Source organism: Orbicella faveolata, unplaced genomic scaffold, assembly GCF_042242905.1.
Source record: "Orbicella faveolata isolate gen_17 unplaced genomic scaffold, um_ofav_v1 contig_35, whole genome shotgun sequence".
NCBI classification, from domain to species: Eukaryota; Metazoa; Cnidaria; class Anthozoa; order Scleractinia; family Merulinidae; genus Orbicella; species Orbicella faveolata.
The window spans coordinates 26880528-26905920 of NW_028301564.1; the positions used below are offsets into that span (position 1 = coordinate 26880528).

Genomic DNA, 25393 nt, shown 5'->3' on the forward strand with positions numbered 1-25393 from the left:
CTGCGATCTCCAAGCGGACGGTAACATCCGGGAGCTTCGCGCCATGTGGAGGAAAAATGGCGACCATAGTTGTGCCGCCAAATGTGGTAAAGAACTGGGAAAAATCGGGAAAAGATGATGTGTACGTTCGCTGAATTTTGTTGGAGAGTCTTTCTGACTACCAGATCCTTACGAATCTTCTATCTATTTGCAGTTTTCGGCTGTGTAAAAACTGCGTGCGGGGCAAAGAAGGAGAGCTGTCGCTGTCTGATTCGAACTTTCAGTGCGGGGAAAATGGTTCGTAAACTTGTCGATTGGGTTGGGAATTTTGAGCTCTTTCCTACAATCCATTCCTTTTGTGTTTTAGATCTCAAGCGCGTGATCTATGAAGTGTTTTGCCACGTTATTCGAGGCGATCTGAAGCAAGAAGATGCCCTTTCGTTGCTGTCAGATGTCACGGTAAGAAACACGTTGGTATTCTCTAATTTGAAAATCTGTTCTTTTTTCGTGCATGCCTCGTAACACATCAGCCAGTTAGTAAGTCGTTCTTTTAGGTTTTTCATTGTTTGGTAAAATTTGAGGATCAGTTTATACTCGCACTTTTCTATTTCTATAATTTAGGTTTATAATTTTATGATGTTGCTGGATTTATAAGCTTAATCATTTTAGCGATTGATTGATTGACGTGTTTTGTAAAGTTCTTCTTTTTGGAGGGGAAAAAACAATGTGCGCAAGGTTCCTAAACTGTTGACATACTTCATTGTTTGTCTGATGAGTTATGTAACTGCAGTTTGGAGCTCATGAACAAGTGCGAATCTTAGGATAAATGGTGATTGATTTCCAAAACAACAAGTGCCTTCTAGTAGGGTCCAGGGACATGCTCCCTTAGGAAATGTTCTGGATTTTTTTCATCCCTAATTTTTGGGGTTTCTGAGTAATTCTGAAAATCTGACTGATTTCCGTGCGATGGTGGAAACCGGTATGGATCTGCGCCTGATGAAGGCATACCAAAGTGTAGGAAGGGAAAATTTGTTTGTAATCAAGCATAATGCACCAGTCATTTGAAATCACTGAGACCCCATTTCCAACACCGTCTGCATGAATGGGGTGAATTTTCGTGATCATTCCCTTAAGAATTGTTTTCGGAACCTCTGCTTCATCCCTTGATGTTGCTTCTCCCAGATGTTTTGAAAGTAGCTTTCGTGGAGTGAAAACTCTCATTGCAAACATATTTCTGGACACAGTTAATCAAGGCAAAACCTTTGTTAATTTTTGCTTCTCTGCTTTTTCCCTCAGGAATTTCATTCAGGATGTGCATCACTGCTGGCTGACCTGATATGTATCTTGGGTACACAAGCTCTATCCAATTATTGCTGTTACTTTAAAAATATGTTTTTTGTTCTGTCTGATCTGCATAGGCTGACTGCAGTGTTCCCTAGAAGTACAGGTTTGCGTGATTGTGTGTGCTGTGTTTGCGCCCTATGTATCCTATGGTTCCTGGTGTATTCATAATCCTACAGATGTGGAAAGCCAGTGTGCGGAGGACAAGCCGAGCAGAGAAAGATTCCTGTCATTGGTCGCAGCTTTAGTGGTATGTTTTGGGAGCTTTTGGCACGGCTAATCACAGCTAAATTTTCATGAATACTCTGCAAGAAAATAATGCAGTTTTGGGAAAAATTTAGCCCTTATTCCCTGGAGTTATTAAACTGACATTTTCGTTTTTTTTTTCTGAAAATTTCTCACAGCCAAGAATGGAAAGGCGGTAAATGAGATCATAGAAAATCACGTAGTATAACTGTGCAAAACGTGTACTATGTCTGACTTGATCTATCACCAGATGTATAGAAATATTAATCATTTGAAACATATATCAGTAACCAAGGAAAAATATTTCTTTTTTTGATTCTGAGACTGATAAGGCTGATTTTTTTTTAAAATTAAATGATAGTGAATGAGCTTATAATTTTAATTCTTTTTACTTGGGATTAAGGTTGCTATATTTAATACCTATTGGTAAAACGTAATCTTTGGTACTTTATTTGACCATATTTGTGTTTCATTGCATACACATTGTTTTTAGGGATTGGTTCCAGAAGCTCTGCTCAAGGAAAGGCTGGATGTAGAGACACTGGACACATTAGGAATCATTCCATCGACAAAGGCTTTTAATCAGAAATATGTTAGGACCAAGACTAAACTCTTGTATGTATATAGACGCTTAATGAAGGCTAACAATTTTAAAAAGCGGTCAGAAGCCACATCTGTTATTGAGGGTACGGAAACATGACAAATTGTATGTTTTACTACTTGCCTATTGATCAGATCTCGTAAACATTGTTTTAGATAAACTTTATTTCAAATAAAAATTTACAAAATCACACAATTTTTCGTTATCATCTTAACATCATGTTCAATTCGCATTTAAAACATGGTTAATGTTGTTCAAGTTTCTTAATATTCTAGTGTTTGCAGTGAGACAAGCCAGCTTTTGGTAGATGAGTTTTGGAATTGAGGATCATTTTTGTAATTGAAATCAAGTGATGATAATTAATGAGTCTTTTCTTTTTTTGTTTTCAGCTACAAGCAACAGAAATTCAATCTTTTAAGGGAAGAGAGTGAGGGATATGCTAAACTGGTGACGGAATTGGGCCAGGAAATCAGTCGACATGTTACTAGTGCAACAGTTCTGGAGAACATCAAGTCTTTGATAGGTAAGAGCAGGACTCCCAATTAAAAATATTTCAAGTCTTTAGAGGTGAGAATTATGACTGGGAACTAAGAATTGCCCAAACAATATTCTTTTGACAACTAGAAAATAGGGATTTTGCATCTTTAATAGTAGTGTAGCTTAAAAACTGGACTTGTGAGTGGCTTTGAGAGGAATAGTTTTCTTGCTGGCTGTGCATGCAAAAGAGGCAAGAAGTGAAGTTTACACGTACTGAGTGGGGGCAGGGGGGCTGGGCTTGAACAGGGAGATCAGATACCACATTTGGTCATGTGATCCAGTTTGTTTTTCTTGCCATAAGAAGCAACTGCTTTCCCAACCACCAGCCCTTTTGCCAGTCTGCATACAGTAATACTTTGAGTAGCTGAATTGCAACCAAAAATACGGAAGGGAACACACTTAGACTTACACATTGTATCTGAGTTGTGACAAATGGCATTCAATGTGTGAGAATATATATATATGTTATTTGCCGGCTGGGAGGCCCATATAGTGAAAAATTGTGACCAAGGTTTTACAGATTCCAAATGGGTTTGTTTACGCAACTTTTTCATTGAATCGGCGTCTGCGCCTTCTACTAACAATTTGTAGAAAACTCTTCGCAACAAGCAAGTAACTCAGATAGTAGACAAGAAAGATGTTTTAAAGAACAGATTTTTTTTTGAACAACTTTATGTTAGTTACATTTATTTCACCAGTCAAGTTCCCCAAAATTGTTTTTGCAGTGTGAAATTTCGTGCAAAGTTTGAAGTTTTACCACAAAAACAATTTCTGTCAGTCGTTGCTTTTAAAATCACTTGAAATCAGACTTTTCTGCCGTAAATTGAATAGCAGAAAGCAAGGAAATTCATTAAGTGTATTCCACAGAAATTCTCCTAAATATAGCAACAATCAGAGAGGTAAACTCATCTGAAATTAACTCAAATTTTACGGCGAGAGAAACACAGGATCATGCGCCATTACAGTGCCAAGCTACAAACAACCAATCAAACTCTCACAACTTCAAAATGCTCAATTGAATTTGCTTACAGTGACTTTCCTTGCCATTTTAAGGAGAACTGAGATAAACTTGCGTTGACTAATTGTCAATGGATGTGTAAAAAAGGCAAAAGATTGACGATTACCGCAAACTTTTAGGAGCGAAATTTAAGCAGCGGGGAAAAAATCTGGCCCGTGGCCTGTATCATAAAAAGCTGGACCGGTCACATGTGTATGATTAGCCAATCAAATTCGAGGATTTTGGATTCTGGCCTGTTCAGATGCTTGAGAAAAAAATAATAATTTATAACAATTTGTAATTAGTTCATTATTATAATATAGACTTGTACATGTACGTATGGAAACATAAGTTGACTGACATAAATTTTTTGGTTCCTTATTTGCAGGGCGGTTTAATCTTGATCCTAACAAAACTCTTGATGTGCTACTAGACTCCTTTGAATGTCGCATTGATCTGGAAGACTTCTTCCTTCCTCTGTTGAAATCATACATGGAAAAGTGTGAATCTACTGCTCTCTGTCACATAATAGGCTTTAAATTCCAGTTTTATAAGGTGTGAAATAAAACATTCTTATATGAATTGCTTTTGTTTTGATAGGAGAATTACTGCTGAATAATTAGTTATTGATAAATAGTCCTTCAGTGTTCCTGTGTTAGGATGTGGTATCAGCAAACATAATACCCTTCAAATACATGGGAAAGATTGTAATATTGTAAATAGACTTGTTTTGACTGATATGTCTTTTTTTCATGATCTATTTTTAGGATCAACCAGACTTAGCCACCCCTCCCTCACTCTTCCATTTGACAGCTCTGCTAATAAAACATGGACTCCTTGATTTGAATGATCTTTACCTCTATGTGAGTAGACTAATTTTATATTTTTTGGGTGTGTGACTCTCTTGCGTCAGTCAATAAGCACTTAATATAACTGTTCCTTGCTCTTTGTAGTGTTGTACATGTAGAGTGCTTTTCAATTGAGTGTTCAAAACCAAATCAAAACCAAAGTAATCACTCTAGCTAGTAATCACAAAGGACATAGACAATACCACGAACCAATCAAAACTAGAGGTAATTACATGTAGCTAGTGCAAAGCGCTGGAAAACGGATGGGAATGAGTTACAATTGGTTTTTAATTAGTAACTGTTTTACTTCTGATTGGATGAAAAAGTGGCACAACTGAGTTTTTTTAGCCAATGGTGTAGCATAGTAGGTGCAAACCCAATTACTTATTGACACTCAAATGAAACTGCCCTAAGTAAAGCATCATAACTATAAGTTAATTTATTTTTCTACAGCTCAACCCTTCCGATGGAGACATAGTCACCAGTAATACAACTAGAATGGAGGAGGCTAAACAAGAAGCAAGAAAAATGAATATGGCTGTTCTAGCAGTAAGTTCTTTGTAAATTTAGTATTATTGCAGTTTTGCAACCTTGTTTTGATCTACGAGGGCTTATAAACACTGGGGCTACCAGTATACATGTCTCTATGTCCCGCAGATGGATTACTACTGTAGTTCAATTCAGGGGCAGTAGGCTTGAACATGTTATCTGTCAAATCTTATTAACCTGACTATTACGTCACCATACTTGCATTGTTTTGTGACTACCTTCCATGTTTTGTGGCTCTGATAATGACTATAGGCAACACTTAGACAATTTTAAATATTTTCATTGTAATTACCAACATTTGGTACTTTTTTGTTCCCTAGGAAATTGCTGCAGCAAACAATGAAGAAAGCAACAAAGAAAACAAAGAAAATGATAAACCAACAATTGTATGTTAATATTCTTGCATGTTGTCAGTAAATAGTATAAAATAAGTAAAAGAAATGTGGGCAGTTTGGAATGATGCTAAGGAAATCAAGTGACTGTTCAATATTTTTATGATTTACTATATAATTATGAAAAAATTTTTTAAAACTGAGGTACAAAGTAATAATTATAAAACAGTACAAAGTAATAAGCAATGTAGATCCCACCAATGTTGTTTTACTGTATTTGATAATGTTTTTCTTCAAAAATAAATTTGATTACCCTGAAAAATTGAAAGTGAAGAATGATCATCACAGTTAATTTTCCAATTTAAGCAATTGGAAAGAAGAAGCGTGAAAAAAATCAGGGCTTCAACGGAATTCGAACCCGTGACCTCCGCAATACCGGTGCGATGCTCTACCAACTGAGCTATGAAGCCACACATTGGGAGCGAGGCCAATCAGGCTTCTTCTTTCCAATTGCTTAAATTGGAAAATTAACTGCGATGATCATTCTTCACTTTCATCTACAAGCGCAGTTCATATATGAATTATTTCATATAAACTTCACATCATTTCACTCCTCACGGGAAGATATGAACTCAACTAGTTGACCTCGTTCCCAATGTGTGGCTTCATAGCTCAGTTGGTAGAGCATCACACCGGTATCGTGGATGTCACGGGTTCGAATCCCGTTGAAGCCCTGATTTTTTTCAGGCTTCTTCTTTCCAGTTGCTTAAATTGGAAAATTAACTGCAATGATCATTCTTCACTTTCATCTACAACTGCAGTTCATATATGAATTATTTCATATAAACTTCACATCACCCTGAAAAATTGTTAATTCTAAGAGTATTGCATGTACAACTCCGATAATTTTTTTATTTGCAGGTTCCAGATAATCAGAAATTTGGTTTGTGTGAGTCACTGCTTATGGTTGGTGCATGGGACCACGCCTGTTCAATACTTGATAGACTACCACAATTTGCTGCTGTGTCAAATCCTGCTATAGCCAAAGGATTATGCAAGCTTATTCACACAACCATTGAACCACTGTATCGTAGGTAAGTTTATTGTCACTTTTGATCTCTGGGTCATGGTAAAGTTGTCATTCATGAAGTTATCCACTTCTGTAATATATGGCACCTGAAACTGTATGTATCCTGGAAAAATTCATCAGTGGAATTTTCTAAGGATGTATGTGTAGTATTCCTAGAAACCTCTTGGGTCAATAACGTGAGCAACACAAAGTCGCTCTTCAAGCTACCGCTCGTACACACATGCACATGCACCCGCTTGGTCATGTTACCATGATCATAGTCCCAGTTGTCCACAGGACACCACAGTATGTCACTGTGTTTCCTTTGTTTCAAAGTGAGGAAAGTATGGCAGTATGGGCATACTACATCTTCTCTTGACTAATAAGAGTTTCTTTATAGAGTGAAATTTACCTAACTTTCGATGCAGGGACCTGCGTATGAATTATCACTCTACCTTTTTCAAAATGGTACAATGTTTAGTGATAACTTGTGTGCAGATCTCCCAGTAAATCATGATCTTCTTTTGTTTTAACCTTTCCAGACATTCTTCAAAGGCTGCTCGAGGACGGCCTTATGCTCCGGTCCCTGGAGGACCACCACAGTGTAAAGCCTTCACTGATCTGCCGCTGTATGTGTTCCCCATGTTACTTCATCTTGGGCCTCATTTGTCAACTGATCCAATCCTGATGGCAAAAATCTTGAGAATCAGTAAAGGATTCATGAAAGATGTAAGTTAGCTTTCTGATCTATTGAAGATCTTCTGAGAGAAGTTTTTTGGTTTGAACCCACCAACCTTTCTCAAAACTCCAGTTTGCTATGGCTTTTAAAGGCCCTTTGCACTCAGAATGTCTTCTTTGCGATTTTTTTTAACAATCTTCCAAATTTAACAATTTTTTTTTCCCTTTTCTTCAATCTTCTTTGCGATGGATATTGATATTTTGTGGGACCTTATACATGTACATGTTTTTACTGTGCTCTGGGCAAGGACTGTTTCCCATTTAGAGATGAGACTTTGTCAGATTCTGTTTTTATCCAGTTTGAAGATAGTTGCTGACTTCTCGAATGATGTTTGATCAAAGTCGTTGACAATATTATCATCATAGCTAGTAGAACTGATGAAGAACAAACACATAGCTTCAACATTCTAAAAAAAATTTCTTCACCAGGAATTGTTAGTATCTGGTGTAAAAGTATTAATGATTTCTTGTTAACAGCATCCAAATGTGTTTGAGGACAAGGAGCAAAGTTCAGTACAGGTTTGTTTCTCATGGCTTCATTTATCAAACTGGACTCAGAGCAAAACATTGAACTTGTGACAAACACAGAAAAATTTGTTTGATTAGCAAAGTAATTATTAAATATCAGTTGTTTTTATTTTTTAGAACAGTTTTGAATTGAGTGTCGTAAAACCAAAACCAAACCAATTACATACCAATCGGACTACTCAGCCAATCTCAAACCGTAGTAAAACCAAAACCAAAACCAAAGTTATTATCTAATTACTTTCAACACTCAAATGGAAACCGCTCTAATATGTTCAGTGATTAGTAACAATTTACCGTACATTTTGAGAAATATGTTTTCTTTCCTTGAGTAAATTAAACGAGAAACAGTTTCGTAAAACATCATTATGTTATATAAGCATTAATGGTCAATTTACAATGAATTTACATGGAATGTGTGTAATAATTGACAAAAAGGCAGCAAATTAGCCAAATTATGTGGAATTGTCAGCGGTATTGAGTACAATAATTATTATTTTTTTCACCACCAGAATGGTAACAGCACTGTTAATATTGGTTAACATTATAGGTTGAGAAAGTCTGGTGTGGCCTATTGACACTGGTAGATGAAGTTCTTTTACCTTCAATTTCACTCCTTGAATGCAACTCCAGCTTAGCAGAAGAGCTGTGGGCCATGCTATGTCGTTTTCCTTATGAGCTCAGGTACACCATGTTTGTTGTGTAACTTATTAGGAAGTGTTGTTGAATGGTCCTGTGATACGGCAGTTTGCAACTTTTTTGAGATCTGCATCTAATATATCCAAGGCAATTATTTTATAATACAAAGTCAGGCATAGATGTATTGATAATAAACAAGTGGATAATTGAAGGAAAGTTTCAGCCTTGCCAGTAGAGAGAACTGTTATGTTGATAGCTGGAAGTGAAGCTCTATTGCATGGAAGGTGTTCTGGTTTCCCTCTCGTAAAGGAGATCAGTTAGTCTTGCTCACCTTCAGTGCTGCAAACTTCCTAGATTAACAGTGGGTCTCTGATGCTGTGGCTGAAGAATCTGTCACTTCATTCGTTCATCCACATACATTTCACTCAGATAAATACAGTGGAACCCTGTTAATCTGGTCACCAACGGGCCACAGAAATCATGGCCAAATTAATGGAGTGGCCGTATTTAAGGAGCTCTTTAAATATGAAAATGATTGACTGAGCTTTTGCTCGGACCAGAGTAAAGTGACCGTAATAACAAGGTGGCAGTATTAACAGGGTGGTTGCAAGGTAGGGTTCCATAGTAATTGATTTTGGTGGTGCAAGGTTAATATTGTGATGTTGGTCTGAACTTTAGGTTTAAAATGTCTGTTAATCATTGTTTATGCATTGGAGACAATCCCCTAATTTAGTTCTTAAACTGGGTTTAATTCTATGCTTCAACTGATCCTGAGAATTGTGCCACCTGAAAGTTTCATGCTGTTGTGCAAATGTAACTTACCGTATTATTATTTTTTGTTAGGTATCGACTTTATGGTCAGTGGAAAAATGAGTCATATGGCAATCATCCAAAAATGGTCTTGGCAAAAGCCGCGACAATAAAGAGAGCAAAATACATTACGAAGTGAGTCACCTTCAAGTGTTCTGGACAAGCTATAAGTAGTTTGTGGTGACCCCTGTTAACCAATCTAGTAAATGCTTACTAAGGTTGCATGGATCAGAAAATTTCATGCCTCTTTATAAAGAAGGCAGTGGCATTGTAGAAGTAACATTTGCCATGTTTGTTTGCAATTTCACTATTTTGTTTAAAAATAGACAGGTACTGTGAGCAAGCTCAGTTGCATTGTACAGTGTACAGTACAGATTTCTTGTTCATGTTTTTTCTCACTTGCTCAGAATACTTAAGTTGTTCAAAATTTTGTTATTATTTTGTAGGAGATTAACCAAAGAGAATGTCAAACCCTCTGGAAGGCAGATTGGCAAACTTAGCCACAGTAATCCAGGCATCTTGTTTGAATATGTAAGTTGTTTATCTCTGCTGTTGTGCAAATGTTTATTCCATTTAGGGGCTAGTACAAGAAGTTCATTGTGTGAAATATCCTAGCTGGTCTCCTGTTCAATGACGATACGTGTAATATCTTAAAATAAAATAAATAAATTACAATATTTAGAGAGGAAGCCACATCGGCCTAAGCTGGTTTTCATGCAGGTCTTCTATCCTGGTTGAATTGGAATGTGGAGATGTTAGGTTTTGTGGAGGGAGGAAAACCAGAGAACCTGGAGAAAAACCCTCAGAGCAAAGTCAAGAATCAACAACAAATTGAACCCACATATGATACCAAGCTGGCATCAAAACTAGGCCACACTGTTGGGAGGCAAGCACTCTCACCACTGCACTATTCCTGCTCCCCTAATTAATATGTAATACAACAGAAAAGATGTCTTGGCTGAAAACTGAGAGAGAGTTCAAGAAAATGTGCTACAAAAGGTCATACAAATTCGATGCCGACTAATGGTTTCCTTGTTTGTACACAGCTGTTGTCGCAGATTCAGAAGTATGATAATTTTATTGGACCAGTAGTGGACTCACTCAAGTACCTCACTCCACTGGCATACGATGTTTTAGCTTGTATCCTTGATGTGCACAATATATACATGTTCAGTTGTGTTGCAGTACAAACATTATTTGATGGAAAAATACATAGAGGATGTTACACTGCTGCGCAGAGATACGAAATTTATCTTTAAGTTAGTGTTGGTTCCTCAAATGATGTTCAATCAAAATCATTGACAATTATCGTGATAACAAACACAACTGATGAGGACCAAACTCATAGGGTGTTTTTTCCAACTCTCCCTTGATCTGGTTAAAAAATTGTTTAAAATTTCCTCAGGGTTAGTGATGAGAATAAATGTTAGTATGTTGATATGTCCATAGTGGTTACTGTTGAGCTTCCTTAACATGATAATAGATTGTATTATTGAAGCTCTGGCAAATCCAGAAAGAGAAAGACTAAAACATGAAGACACTAACATTTCAGAGTGGCTAAAAAGTATGAAACCTTGTTCTTACAATTTTGCTGGCACTACTTTTGGTAATCGATTGACCCGCCACTTTCTCTCAATTATGAAAATGTCACTTTGCCACATGCATGTAGGATATTCAATATCATTTTAGTAGCATTCAGGTGCTTTTATGTAAGGGTTGTTTTTCAAACAATTTATGGTAAAAATTAGTGGTTAAAGGTCCAAATGACATTTCAACCATTCTTCAGTCATTATCAAGTTAAAAGATAAGAAGTTGGGATGTTAAAAAGCAATAGATACGAAATTTATCTTTGAGTTAGTGTTGGTTCCCCAAATGATGTTTAATCAAAATCATTGACAATTATCATGATAACAAACACAACTGATGAGGACCAAACTCATAGGGTGTTTTTTTCAACTTTCCCTTGATCTGGTTTTAAAAATTGTTTAAAAAGCATGCAAAAATTTAAATCAATTAAAAGTTTTTGCACAAATTGAGTCAGATTGTATATTGAGATTTGGTCTCAGTTTGCCAAGAAAAAATTTCCTAAACATTTCATTGAAAACAATATCTTGCAAGTCTGACTGCATCCTTCCATACAGTGTATGTGTGACCATTATATATGACCATTGTGAAAACTCTAAAAGGACACTCTTAGCACAGCACCAAAAGAGTGAATTTTGTTTCCTGTCTTGTTTAACCTGACCTCCATATTCCTTTTTTTTTAAGGTTTAGCAGTGTTTTGTGGCACTGTTTTCCGCAAGTACTCCATTGAACTTACAGGTCTTCTGCAGTATGTGGCAAACCAGCTCAAGGCTGGGAAGAGCTTTGATTTGCTTGTCCTGAAGGAGGTGGTACAGAAAATGTCTGGAATTGAGATATCAGAAGAGGTGACAGCCGCACAACTAGAAGCTCTGTCAGGTGGCGAACTTCTAAGGGCTGAGGTAAATACATGTGTCATTAATTGCAGGGAGAGAAGAAAGGTTGGCTCGTTGGATAAGCAGATAGATAGAAGAGATTGTTTTTGTGATGCTAGATAAAGGTAAAAAGTATCAACATTTTGTACCACTGCCTTCTTTAGGTTAAAAAAAAAATTGCTAAGAACTTATCAGTTTGTTTATGCAAATAAACCTTATTCTGATTGGTGAGTTGAGTAAGTTGGATAAGCAAACTGGTGTTAAATTTGATAAAATAAAAGTGCCGATTGAAAGAAAACCAATCTATAAGCAATTTTTTCCAGCTGGCTGGTCCGCTTGGTTTATCTTAATGGTGCTTGAGTCTTGTAAGACTCAGCATAGTTACATCTGAATGTAGATGGGAAAAAATATTGTTTTGAAGGTTTTTCTTTTATATTGATTACTAATTGATTAATTTATTGTTTGCAGGGTGGATACTTTGGTCAGATAAGAAACACAAAGAAGTCTTCACAGCGTCTGCGTGACACACTGTTAGAGGGAAAGTTAGACTTGCCATTGTGTCTTCTTATGGCTCAGCAGAGAAATGGTATTGTGTTCTATGAAGATCCTGACAGGCATTTGAAGCTTGTTGGAAAGCTTTATGACCAGGTGTGAAAAAAAGAATTTCTTGTTTTGTAGGATAGATTAATTGGAGGTAAAGAAACAATATTGTGAAAAAAAATTGTCTGACTTTGCTACAACGGTTGAGTGCACGAGAAGCGTCCTTTAGCAGAGTTTTGAATGTTCTGTAAATTTTAAATGTGGCTAAATGCAATCTAGGCAAAATTAATCTCAAGCCAACGTGGTCAGCAGTCAACCCCCATTTGTGTACACAACCTATGGGGCGACCTCAGGAGCTTGAGCTTACTTCATGGCCTCCATACGTTTTGTGTCACTTTGCAGCCGATTTTCGCAGATCATTTATGTGTTGAGCTGATCTTTGTGCATCACTAGCTGTGGATATTTAAGCAATAGCTTACTTTTCTATGAATCATTGTGGATTCTTGCCCCCAGCCCTCCTGTCCTCATGGTTCACGGGTTTAGATAAGTATTTCTCCACTGAACTCTGTTCAGTATGATGATGCCAAGCGGTGGTTGCATGTAGGGGTGGTTCCCACTCATAGGGTTGCCATGGATACCTCTTTGCTGTACCTGAAGTGCTCAGCCCCCTCCCCCCCTCTGCTGACCTACAAGGCACCAGTTCCAGAGCTCATCTATTAGTGATGGGTTTAAAAATCATGTTCAAATGTCCTTACCATGGCCATTTGGTTCTGTTACTTCTGTTCAGTGTCAAGATACTCTGGTCCAGTTTGGTGGCTTCCTTGCATCACAGCTAACTGCTGAAGAGTATGAGTCACATCTGCCGTCACTAGATGTCTTAGGGCAAACTTATCACCTCACACCTGATGCGGCATTCTTTCTTTCCAGACCAATGTTTGTACATCAGATAGATGTGAGTATGATTAGAAAAAAAGATGCTTTGTAAAATTAACTTCTTCTCCTTTTAAACCTTCTTTGTAATCTCTCTGTTTTCTGTTGTGCTCATTTTTTTGTAGTTTCTTGAAAAGGTCATTGGCAAAGTAGCGACAGTTTTTTTTACATTGCATGTACTTGTAGTGTGCAACGAAGCGTAAAAAAAAGTGTTGTGTACATCTTTAATGTGTTTCCTTTCTCACAGACTAAGTATGAGGAAGCAAAGAAGGCCATTGCTGCTAAAGGAAAACAACTACAACAAAAGGTGAGTTAGAATATGACAGCAAACTAATCAAGTCTAGATCTCTATTAACAGTATACGTGACCCCCTGTCATGAATGGTTACCAATTTAAGAATTATCTTGTCTGTATTTAAATTAGCCTCACTTAACTTGTTTGAGAGTAAAATAAAGGATCTTGTTGTTGTTGTCAAAACCAAGGCTAATCAGGCTAAATTTGATACCTAACAAAAAATTTATGATTGGCAGCCATTCGTGAAAATGGTCTATAATTTTTTCTAATTTTCAAGAAGCTGATGGTTACTTTTATAGAAGCGATATGAACTGTGCTTCATTCTGCATGGGGCTAACAACTCGATTTTGTATTTATTTATTCATAGCAAATTCTTCAGTGTTACATTGAAGCTGTAAATTCTGTTATGGAGCCTGTGTTTCAAAGTGCTCGGCTACTACAAGTACCTAAAGTGTGGAATAGCATCAGGTATGCCATTTCTAGTGACTGAATATCGATTACATTTGTAACGGTGAATCTTCTCTCCACTGCAGCTGTTGAAAATAATTTCGTTTGTCTTGTAGTAACCTGCTGCATCACTTTTCAATCACTACAACAGCAAGAAACCTTGTAGAATTTTCAGACATTTTTATGTTGTAGAATCCAGGTTTGACTGAATGTTTCTGTTTTTGAATTTTCGATAACAGGAAAATACAATGTAGTATAGTGAATAAAAATAACCCTTATTCAATGGTTTAACAGATAATACTCGCAGACAGTTTACTCAAAGCTCACGGGCATAACACAGACTTGTAAAATAATATTGATCGTGCCATGATCAATCAATTTCGGTGAAGTGCTGGTATTCTACAAAATCATATCCTTCTGAAAATTGTGCTTACTGTATTATAGTATTTATATTACAGTATTTGTATTACTGTATTTGTTAAAAAGATGAAAAGAAACCTTTCAAAAAGTGCCAAATGACAGTGATGCTAGTATCTTAGAAGCTGTATCATTCACCTAGGGTTTATCTAAGAAGCCATAACAAGTTTAAGCAGGATGAAATAAAATTTTATGCTAATGGTTGCTTGTTGTTTTCAGCCCACAGTTGTATGTGACGTTCTGGGCTCTGTCCATGTTTGATTTGTACGTCCCATCTGAACGATATGAACAGGAGTTGAGCAAATTAAAACAACAACAGGCACAGTTGGACGATAACAAAGACATGGTATGTCACGCTTTAAACAGGGCTGACTTGCGTTTTTTGATTGAATCCATTTTGTCTTTCATGTGATCTTTTATTACTTTTGTCCTGGTCACCAACGTGAAACAAAATAAGTCAGAAATGATGTTGTGTTACAAAATCAATCGTTTCAAACGTGATTACGCTGAGAAATCTTGTTTTTCGTTCGTCATGATTTTGATTCTGAAGGAGCATTTTTGATGAATGTACAATCGATTCTCTGTGCCCTCTAGCACTGTTATTGCGGGTGACTTGAAGTTGACTTTTTTTGTAATTGTATTGCTTTCCTGTAGCCTGTCAGCAAGAAAAAGAAAGAGAAAGAAAGATGTTCTCTTTTGGTAGAAAAATTAAAAGAAGAGTTTAAACAGCAAGAAGAACACAATCAGCGAGTGATGGCTTCTCTTAAACACGAAAGAGACTCTTGGCTTCCAGCAAGTAAGTACAAACTCGCTCTGTCCTTAGAGCTATTCAAGGTAATTTTCTGTTCGCTCGAACTTCACCTTGGCCAAACTCTGAAGTTGTTAAAAAAAAAAAAAAGTTGTGCATTGTGCTGGTTTCTTTTCAACCAATCCGAGACAAAAGCAAAATCACACGTGACTCAGCAATCGCGTGTTTTCCGTCGCTTTTCACATTGAGTACTGATTGGCTCATCGCGTAATTTTCTTTGCTGTGATTGGTTGGATGTGACTGCTTTAACTGCCCTAGCACAGAACTAGTTACATAACTCTAATGTTGAATTGTTGTGTTTTAGAAGCGACAAAGAGTGAGACAATCACGCAATTTCTTCAGCTCTGTATGTTCCCAAGATGCGTGTTTACTGCAAGCGATGCTGTGTACTGTGCCAAGTTTGTTCACATGCTGCATAACCTCAAAACGCCAAACTTTTCAACGTTATTGTGCTTCGACAGAGTAAGTCACCTTTTGAATTTCCTTGATAGTTTTTTTTTTAAATATTTATGTCGACTTTCTTTTGTAACCGTGTTTAGTGATTCATATTTTTCTTTCGCTGAAGGTTTTTTCGGATATTTCATACACTGTAGCAAGCTGTACAGAAAACGAAGCCAGTAGATATGGTAGGTTTTGAGGATCAACTTCTGTTTTCTCCTTTAGGGTTGCAATAAAAAAAATAAAGAAGGCTAGGTTGTGAAATTTACGTTTTATATCAACAAACAGACGCTTTTAAACTGCATTGAAAAGAGATATGCAATGTCCGGTAAGGAGATTTGTGATATCGAGCTAGGGGACTTGAAGGCTTAATTATTTGCTGGTATTTTCTTTCAGGTCGGTTTTTATGTTCAATGCTTGAAATAGTGATGAGATGGCACGGTGATAAGAAAACTTACGAGAAGGTTAGTCACTCTAAAGTGGTAGTGACGAAATTGAGTTCTTGCACCGCACTTGATGATCTGTCTGACGACTCGATGCGTTAAGAATCTTCTTCTGAGGAATGTAATCTGATTTTGGTGACGTTTTAATATTTAACAGGAGTGCGGTAGCTACCCTGGATTTGTGACAGTTTTGAGAGCTACTAACAATGATAAGGCGGATCACTTAGACTACGAGAACTACAGACATGTTTGTCACAAGTGGCAGTACAAACTCACCAAGGTACTGATTGTTTACTCTTTGAATTGAGGATTTCATTGACGCGTTATAGTAATGAAGAAATATTAAACTGTTCACGGTTCGGTCCTCGGGTATTGTCTGAGCCCGCAAGTTTTGTGAGAGCAAGACGTTGCTATGCAACCTACGTGACGTATCGTGACGCAAACGTTGCGTCATGTTCACGGCTCACGAGTAATCGGGGAATAATTCTGATTGGTTTATGCGAATTGGAATTGATGATTTTCTCAAAGCAACACTGCACGACCAAGTATACTGTTTTATGGTGATTCAGTGATAAGCGTTTCAGGTTATCGTGCACCTTTAGAGCACCTTTAAGGTGTCTCACGTCCAAGCGATGTAGTGCGTCCGGTTTAAACTGTAGATACCGAAACCCCTATATCATATTAAAGCTTATAGAGATGGCTATCAAATTATACCAAGAATGCCAGCTCTATAAGCTTTAATTTGATATAGAGGTTTAGGTATCTACAATTTAAACCGGGCGCGCTGCATCGCTTGGACGCAAGACACCTCTATAGGTATACGGTAATCTTAAACTGTTTTTACTGTCGAAGATAACTATGCTTTGCATACTTGGAACGAAGCAAATTGATTAGCAGTAGTCATGTAAGAAAACACAGAATTATTTTGTTCAATATATTGTACTGTTTCTGCTTTTCAGGCTCTTGTGGTTTGTTTGGAATCAAAGGATTATACACAAATTCGAAACACAATCATGGTTTTAACAAAGGTATATTTCTATCGATGTGATATGTCAAGCTTTGCAAGGTGTTAAAATTGCTCCTCGTTTTGATCAGTTGTCATTCTTTTTTGCAGATTTTGCCATATTATCCTAAAGTGTTAAACCTTGGTCAAGCTTTGGAAAGAAGAATCGATAAAATCTGCGAAGAGGAGAAGGAAAAGAGACAAGACATTTATACTTTAGCAGTAGGGTAAGAGAATTTAATGATTATAACGGGTCCAAGAAACGAACTAATGTCAATATAACATCTTGTTCACAAGGCGTTTGTGGAGAGCAAGGATTTGATTGTTTTTTTTGTGTGTGTGGAATTCAAGGTATGCAGGTCGCTTGAAGGTTAAGAAGCGAGACATGGTTGTAGAGAGCGAGTTTCATCACAAAGAAAAGGTACAAACCTGAATGAACACTGTTAAGAAATCGTTTATGATTAGTTTATCCGAAGCTAGCTGCTTGCGTGTGTATGTATGTATCAGCCATTAACTTCTGAATCTGATCGAAATGAATTTTATCCTTCTAGACTCTGTCAATAGGCGCAGAGTACAAAATCTTATACTTATGTGACTTAACAGAAACAAAATATAACCATGAATCCTTGTTGCTGTTAACTCGTGTGAAGCCTTTTCTAATGACCGTGGGAAATTCGACGTATTCCTTTCAAACATCGCAAATTTTCGAAACTTTATGTACTCCTCTTAAGTAGCACTACTACTTTCAACCAGTTAATATTTTCTTTTCTGTCTGTCACAGCACAGCTTTCTAATTCTTTGACCGTTCTTATATGTCAGACTTTAAACTTTTTTGTCTTATATTTCAGCCGCCTGTAACAGCCATCCCGGCATCAAGTCAAAGCGAAACTGTTGCTGTAAAACAAGAGAAAATGGTAAGTCATGTAAGGAACTCAAGGGCTTACAGTAAAGCTTCACTCTATAGCAGTTTGGGTTACCTGTGGACAAGCTCTCTGACAAAGGAGCGGACGTCGAGTGAAACGAGCCGAGAGGAAGAAAAGAGCTTGTTCAGGAGGCTACATTATCAACATCTTAATTCATCTAACTGTTATAATACGTTTTTGTATTTCTCCCGAGGGAGAATTTGAGTTGTGGTCAAGGTTGTGTCTTGGTGCGTTTGTGATCAAACCGTTGGTTGAGAGGGTTCTGTAGAACTGGAGATCCAAAGATGAAAACCTTTGTTGTGCAAATTGTTAGAAAAGAGTTGTAGAGTAGGCCATTTCCAAGTTACCTGGTGCCTCTGTTAAAAAACGAGTCCTCGTCCAAACCCTGACATATGAAAATAAATTTGATTTGCATGAAAATGAACATGTATGCGGAACTCATTTCCACGTGAATGGTTTTGGCACGAAGACTCGTTTTTACACAGAGGCAAAAGGCAACGAGGAAGTGGTCTATACTCCCGTGTCAATCTAAATACATGGTTTCTGTTTCAAAGATTAGCTGACTTGATTTCTGTATTTATCTCTTTGTCGCTCTAGGAAGCTCCGGCGACTCCTGCAGTGAATTCAGACACAACAAGTAAGTGTGTCCTCGACTGATAAGCCTTGAAGACTATCTGGAAGCTTGACATAGTAATCAAGTTAATTATTTTTATTTTCTTTTAACGGAATTGTTAATTTATAATCATATAGAGGTGGAGTATCGTTGGTAAAAGTAATTGGATTGACCGGAGTACAATTTTTGGGAGTAATCGCGCGAGTAATTTCAAAATCGGACGAGGCGCGAGACCGATTTGAAATTACGAGCACGATTTTTCCCTGAATTGTACTTCGCGAGGTCCAATTACTAATGAATCGTATCTTAAGCTGACAAATTTTTTGAGCGAAAAAGTCAGTAGGACGTAATTGACGTGTGAATGGCGTAGGTATCCAAAAAGTTGTAATTGGACACCTGTAATTGGATATCCACGTGATCGCGCGCTGATTACGTGACAAATAGGCGCGCGGAGAACCAATCACGATCGAAAATTTTGTTTTAGATACGATTAAAGACCAAATCAAACTCTTTGTATCTTTGTTATTTAGAAAGTGTGAAGAGTGAATCTGACGTGAAACCCAAAGCTGCAGGTTTGATTAGTGACTCTGTTTTGTTGTGTTGTATGAGCACTTAATGTCTGCTCTTGAGTGTGTTGTACTATAAAGCAAACATCTCTTTCATGATTTTTCGATGTACAAAATTACCTCCAGGAAAGTTTGTAATTATTAGCCAAAGAAATAATAAGCAAAAATAGACAAGAGTGATTAAGGATGGCAAGATTTAGAAGGATAACGAACGAGCTTCAAGAAGTTACGCTAAATTTTTCAAAGTTTGCCCTCCTTGAGGAACCTTTCTTGACGTTTTTATTGTTTTGTTTGTCTTAGTGAATATCAAGAAAGAGCCAAGTGGTTCGAAATCCTCCAGGTATGTATTTTTAAACCTTGAAAAAAAAAAAGACACTGAAAAATCTAACAAACAAACGAGCTGGTGAGCGAACGGACGGTCGAATGAACGCACTGACGGACGGACCAACGAAGGAACGAACGAGCGAGCAAGCGAACGAACGAACGGACGGACGGACGGACGGACGGACGAACGAACGAACGAACGAACGAACGAGCGAACGAACGTGCAAGCAAGCAAATACACAGTAAATTCGGTTTGGCGACTGCACGATGTTCTTTAGTTCTTGTTAAAAATCATTAATCATTTTTATTTACTTTCGTTTCCCTGCGCAGTCCCAGTGCGACGAAAACCGAGAGCGCGCCTTCCTCGCAAGAGAAGTCCGCTGGTAAATCAAGTGCAGGCTCATCCAACACGAAATCATCAGGCACCAGTACCCCAAGTGGTCAGTCGTCCCGGTCAGGTCCAGCTGACTCACCAAGCAGGACCACGCCAACTAACAAGTAAAACACAGGGACACTTTTTATCTTCCTTTTTTTTCGCAACAACATTCGACGTAAAGTTATCAATTGTGATGTTTTTAAATCATAGATCTGGCACTACAAACAGTAACTCTAGTCAGCAAGCGTCGAAATCCACTGCGTCCAATGCGAGCTCTAAAGGCACGAAAACTCCAACTAATGTGAAAACAGAAAACAACACGAGCACGAATGGAAATGACGTGTCCATCAGCAAAAAGACTGAATCCAGGTGAGTGAGACTGTGTGCTTTACCTAGTACACTGGACAAAACTGTTCTGGATCGACGTTTTGCACCAAAAAGTAAATAATTTAGTACTTATCTTAAACTTTATTAAATTCCACACATGGAAAGTTATTTTCATATGGATCGCGCGAGGAAGACGTTAGTTAGAGCGTGTCCAAATTTGCTTACTGAATCACAAAAGTGAGAAAAGAAAAGAAAAGAGGGAGTCGCATGTTTTTCCTCGACATCGAAGTGTTGCAACAGTGTTGCTGTACGTGGAACTTCGGTACGCGTTTGCATGATAACAGTTTAGTAACATTTTTTGTTGCTTTCAACGATCGTTCGAATTTATCATCTACGATTCAACGTGATCTTAACTTTTGCTGTTTGCTAGATGGGTGGTATTTAAATCCTTCCCACGCAACCTGAGAAAAGATGAACTCCACGAAAAATAAAAATAAATTAATAAATTACAATATTTAGAGAGGAAGCCACATCAGCCTTAGCTGGTTTTCATGCAGGTCCTCTATCCTGGTTGAATTGGAATGTGGAGATATGTTTTGGTTTTAATGGGGGGAGGAAAACCGGAGAACCCGGAGAAAAACCCTCGGAGTAAGGCCAGAACCAACAACAAAATTTAACCACAACTTCGAAACCGGGCCGGAATCAAACCCGGACCACATTGGTGGGAGGCTGAGCGCTCTCACCACTGCGCCATCCCCGTGCGCCATCCCCGTGCCCCCTGGAGACAGGCTTCTGAAGCATGTTAAAGAAATGGTGACTTGCGAAACTTCTGAACAAAGTTTGCTTTGTCCGGAAATGAACGGTTTTTCAAGTGTCCATGTTCATGTCTTTTCAGTAAACAGAAACTGAAGGAGAAGGAAAAAGATAAACAGATTGACAAGGAACAAAATGACAAACCCAAAGAAAAGGTGAAAGGAGAAAAAGCTGAGAAAATAAAAGAACAGAAAACAAAAGACAAAGAAAAGGAACGAAGTAAGAGTAAAGAAAAAGAAGGCAAAGATAAAGTGAAAGAACGGTTGAAAGACAAGGACAGAGAACGGTCTGGGAGTAAAAGCAAACATTCTTCACCTGTAGTTCCTGAGTCACCGCGTGATGGAGAGTACGAAAAAGGTAGGAACCGGTAGAGATACACTAATTAGGGACCAACTGAGGTATACGGTTCAGGTGCCAATGGAGGTACACAGTGATAGTAAAGAGTTTGTAGGGAGAGTACACAGTGGAGAGTATGAAAAAGGTAGGGACCGGTAGAGATACACTAATTAGGTGCCAATAGAGACATACGGGCTATACGGCTCAGGTGCTAATTGGGGTACACGGTGATAGGAGCCTACTAAGGCGCACTGTGTGTGTTGCTGATGTCCTGTTATTGACCCAAATCTCTTTGTCAAACACTGGTTCATTTGCTAAGTCTACGATGTGCGGCTAATGGAATGGACAATCTACAGTGTCATATGTTAAGCGTAATGACTGTGCTGTGCTTTTTTTTTTCAGAGCCGAAGCGTCGGAAACTTGAAGGCATCTCATCACCCTCTTCACAGGTTTGTCTCTGATTAAATGTTACTTCCCTCCTCAATCCTCATTATCCGTTCGATTTTGAATTGAAATTACGAGGAGATGTCAGATGTTGATCTTGGATATAAATGGTTAAGGGATCTTAGCTATTTAGTGCACAGCTGACCCAAGAGATGGCCTCATTCCTCGAGGCTGGATATAAACTCATTGATATACTGTAAAATATTTGAATATCTCTTTTCAGGAAAACTCTCCAGCCCGGTTAGCTGGCGATTCCGACTCATTTAAGGTCAGTTTCTGTGTAAAACTCATTGCTATTTCAGAGATACTAACCGCCTACTGTGTACTGTACTCTATAATTAACAGGATCCCGTTAGGAAGTAAGAATGACTAATGACTAGCTTTTTCCCCTTGTTTTCCACTTTCTCTTTTCTCTGTTTGTTTGTTTTTCCTTCTTTTTTTATTATCATTTAAGTAAGCGCGTATATTTAATCAGCAGTATTCTAAGTAATTTTTAGTGTTGTTCCGTTGGTCGTAGTTGAAAAGTAAGGAAACAGTATAGCATAATTAAGTGCGTTGTAGAGAAATAAAGTGTAGTATGTATGTAACTTATATGTTTATGCAATTTATCTGTAATAAAAAAGGAGCATTGTAAGTAGGCCAACTTTAATTCAATTGGCGTAATTGTATTGTAATATATGTATTGTAAGTAGTGGAAGTATAAGTAGTGTACGTATAGTGTAAGTAGTAAGCATAGTGTAAGTGTATATGTAAGTATAATGTTAGTACTGCAAGTAGTGTAAATGTTCGTCCTGTAAATAAAGTTGTATTAAAAGAAGAGAAAGAATGACTAAGCATAGCAAGGATAGAAATGTACGAACTACTGTGAGTGTTGTTTTCTGAGAATGCCTTTCAAACAACTTTCTTGTGCCTTTTTTTCCTCACAGAGTCCCGAGAACCAGGAGAGAAAATCAAAACTCACGGAATACGAAAAGGAAAAGGCTTCAAAATCAGACAGGAAACGGGTGAGTGAGGTTATGTGGCTGGTTTATTAGCAGTTTGTTATCCGAGCTACAAAAGTCAGACAATATTAAGAGCTACAAGTGCCACATTTGGCAATCCTCGTTCGCTCTCGAAGAGTTGTCTTCCCATCGGAAAACAGCGCGAACACTCTCGGGTATTTCTTCGTGTTGCCAAGCAATTTCCGATGAAAATCATATATCAAGTCAATTTACGGATAGGATTTGGTACCGGGTAACGTAGCTTTAGAATAAAAGGGGGATTTTCAAGTCTGTCTGGTATGTTATTGCTCATTTGTGTTTTGCTTGATGTAGTCTTCATTAGATCCTGCTGAGGGTAAAGAAGCCAAAAGAAGAAGAGAAGACACCGATGTCACTGTTGTTGTGTCCAAAACTTCCAACTCACACGGCGCTGAAACCAAAGTCAAAGTCAAGAGCGAGGTGAGGAGTGGAACAACAAATTCACCTGACTAGCTAGGGGGTTTGAAGGCTAGTCACGTAATCCTTTGTAACGATTACACAGTAATAAATGAGGTTGCGTGATGAGCCAAAGGGTGTGGTTTTTACGATTGAGTGTCGCACTGTTTTCAATACAATGTAAATAATCTTGGTACAAAGTTTTTGTCCATTTGTTGCTCGTACTTGTGGTGGATTTTCAACATTTAGTTGGTTGGAAAACTAATAGCTGCTGTGTGATGACAAAGGACTTGTTCCAACTGAAATAACTGAACTGAACATTTTGCATACTGCGTGGATTTAGGACAAGCAAAAAGTCACGAAAATTGTACGAAAAGTGACAGCTGATGCCTCACCACCGGCGGGAAAGAAAGAGAAAGAAAAAGACAAAGAACGAGAAAAAGACAAGGAAGTCAAACCAGCAGCGAGTAAAAAGGTATTTGCTTTAATGTTATGGGCAGACATTTCTTGTAATTTAATTTCTTAGTTGGTATCTTATTTAGACAATGAAGAGTTTCTTTTCTCTGTCTACTGTGATTAGTTGTTTGTTGTAACAGGTATACAACAGTTTTGGTTAATCACATTCCAGATAACGCTATTGTAACGCTAAGTTAAAGAGGCGAGGTCACGCTACTGTTATGTTATTGTGGCAAGGTCACGCTAATGTCACGCTGTGTTAACGGGTTTATGTCACGCAAGTGTCACTCCTGCCTACAATAGGTCACGCCAGTTGTATGTGTCTTGGGGGTTATATTAAGTAGAAGTTAAAGGCGGTTCCGAGGTTTAAACTTAAAACTAAACGAGCTTCTTCACTGCATGTACAGTTAAACAAATGTATATATGGTTAGCTGACTCCAATTTCTGTCGAAAGGTTTCCTTCTCAATGCCTCACTCTCGCTGTCTTACAAACATAAACACATTCTGGTCTTTCCAATATTGTAACTGTGGTTTTTTTTTTCATCTTTCAGAAAGAAGCGCGTCACCAAGAAGTCAAAGACTCAGAATCCAAGGAAGATGAACGATCCAGAAAACAATATCCTTTTACTTGCGTTGTTATTTTTAGAGGTTAATTTTTTTTTTTATTCCTGAAAGTCGAGTCGTTTCACTATTTATTGAGTCAAGAGAACGAGACCAGTCCAGGCACCACACACCTCCCGCGAACTCGGTGCAAGTAAATTGCTTGGTTGACTTTAAAGCACTGCGCGGAAATCGTTATTTATTTACTTTATAAATTATTCTTGACCTAAGTTTTGTAATAAACCAGTTCTTTTATACCACGTAGTTGGCTATGTGTGGCTCTTTTAGTCCACATGCCGGGATGTCCCAAAACTACTGAGCAAAAGCTATTCTGAACCACCGAATACGTTGAACTAACTTTCTTCTTTCGGGTTTTAGTGCATGCTCCATCAGGTTTATTTATCCTGTATACAGGGTAGTTTTCCGTGTGATGGCACCATAGCAGTGAGTGAAGCAATGCTGCTCTATTCAAGGGCTTAATTTGAAAAGCCTCTGCTTGCAACTGAAGTAGTTTTGAAGTCTCTCTAAGCAGTTCTCTCCTTGACACCTGTTACTCATTCCAGATCAGCTTCAAGAAATCGAAGAACCTGAACATAGAGAAACAATGAAGATATTTTTGTCCTTCTCCGTCATGGCGCCATCCAGCAGTCCTGTCGCTCAAACGTACAATACAATCCCTCACGCCCAGAATAACATGACCGGCAGTTGTGCTCAAAACAAGAGTCAAAACTGAGTTTTACTTCCACAGCGGAGATAATGTGTTATAGTAGAGTTTCTTAATATTTTGCGTTACATCATTGTTCGCATGGACTCGGTCACGTGTGAACGAAGCATCATGTAATCGTAACACTCTTCGTTTTTAACCTTTTTTTTTTAAGTCTTCGCCAGCGTACTCTGACACTTTGCTAATGAACAATGCTGAGAAAACCAGCACGTAGTGAATGGAATAAAGTATTTTGAAGTACGACTTTCAGTGCTAAGAAACAGAATTGAATAAATTCTACTTTGTACAGTAACAGGCTTCTTTGTTGAGACTCGCTCTGATACTGAAAGATTTGTCGTGTTTCGTTATGTCGAAGGGTTACTGCCACACTGCAAGAAGGCCTTTAGTCTTACACAACTATAACAATCTATACAACGGTTACTCTTGGGTAGAAATCCATGACCGAGAGAAGTGGCACCTGTGGAGGGGAGGGAGCGGGGTTATAGTGGT

General features: G+C 38.0%; 1 protein-coding gene across 1 annotated transcript; it reads left to right on the plus strand.

Annotated features, from left to right (window-relative positions):
- The first annotated feature begins 4 nt into the window (after positions 1-4).
- Positions 5-25196, plus strand: LOC110043404 (THO complex subunit 2-like). Its single transcript, XM_089273744.1, has 47 exons — positions 5-121; positions 194-276; positions 347-438; positions 1276-1327; positions 1500-1570; positions 2060-2181; positions 2557-2690; positions 4090-4256; positions 4469-4564; positions 5003-5098; positions 5419-5484; positions 6352-6524; positions 7042-7228; positions 7715-7756; positions 8313-8446; positions 9245-9346; positions 9658-9742; positions 10258-10351; positions 10695-10775; positions 11480-11694; positions 12136-12315; positions 12995-13159; positions 13385-13444; positions 13799-13899; positions 14515-14641; positions 14950-15091; positions 15408-15565; positions 15669-15729; positions 15938-16005; positions 16142-16264; positions 16944-17012; positions 17099-17214; positions 17339-17408; positions 17836-17901; positions 18508-18547; positions 19054-19095; positions 19390-19429; positions 19744-19911; positions 20000-20158; positions 21012-21286; positions 21668-21714; positions 21933-21977; positions 22636-22713; positions 23023-23148; positions 23468-23599; positions 24132-24196; positions 24735-25196. The coding sequence occupies exons 1-47, from the start codon at positions 57-59 to the stop codon at positions 24769-24771; spliced, it is 4917 nt and encodes a 1638-aa protein (XP_089129870.1). The 5' UTR covers positions 5-56; the 3' UTR covers positions 24772-25196.
- The last annotated feature ends 197 nt before the right edge of the window (positions 25197-25393 follow it).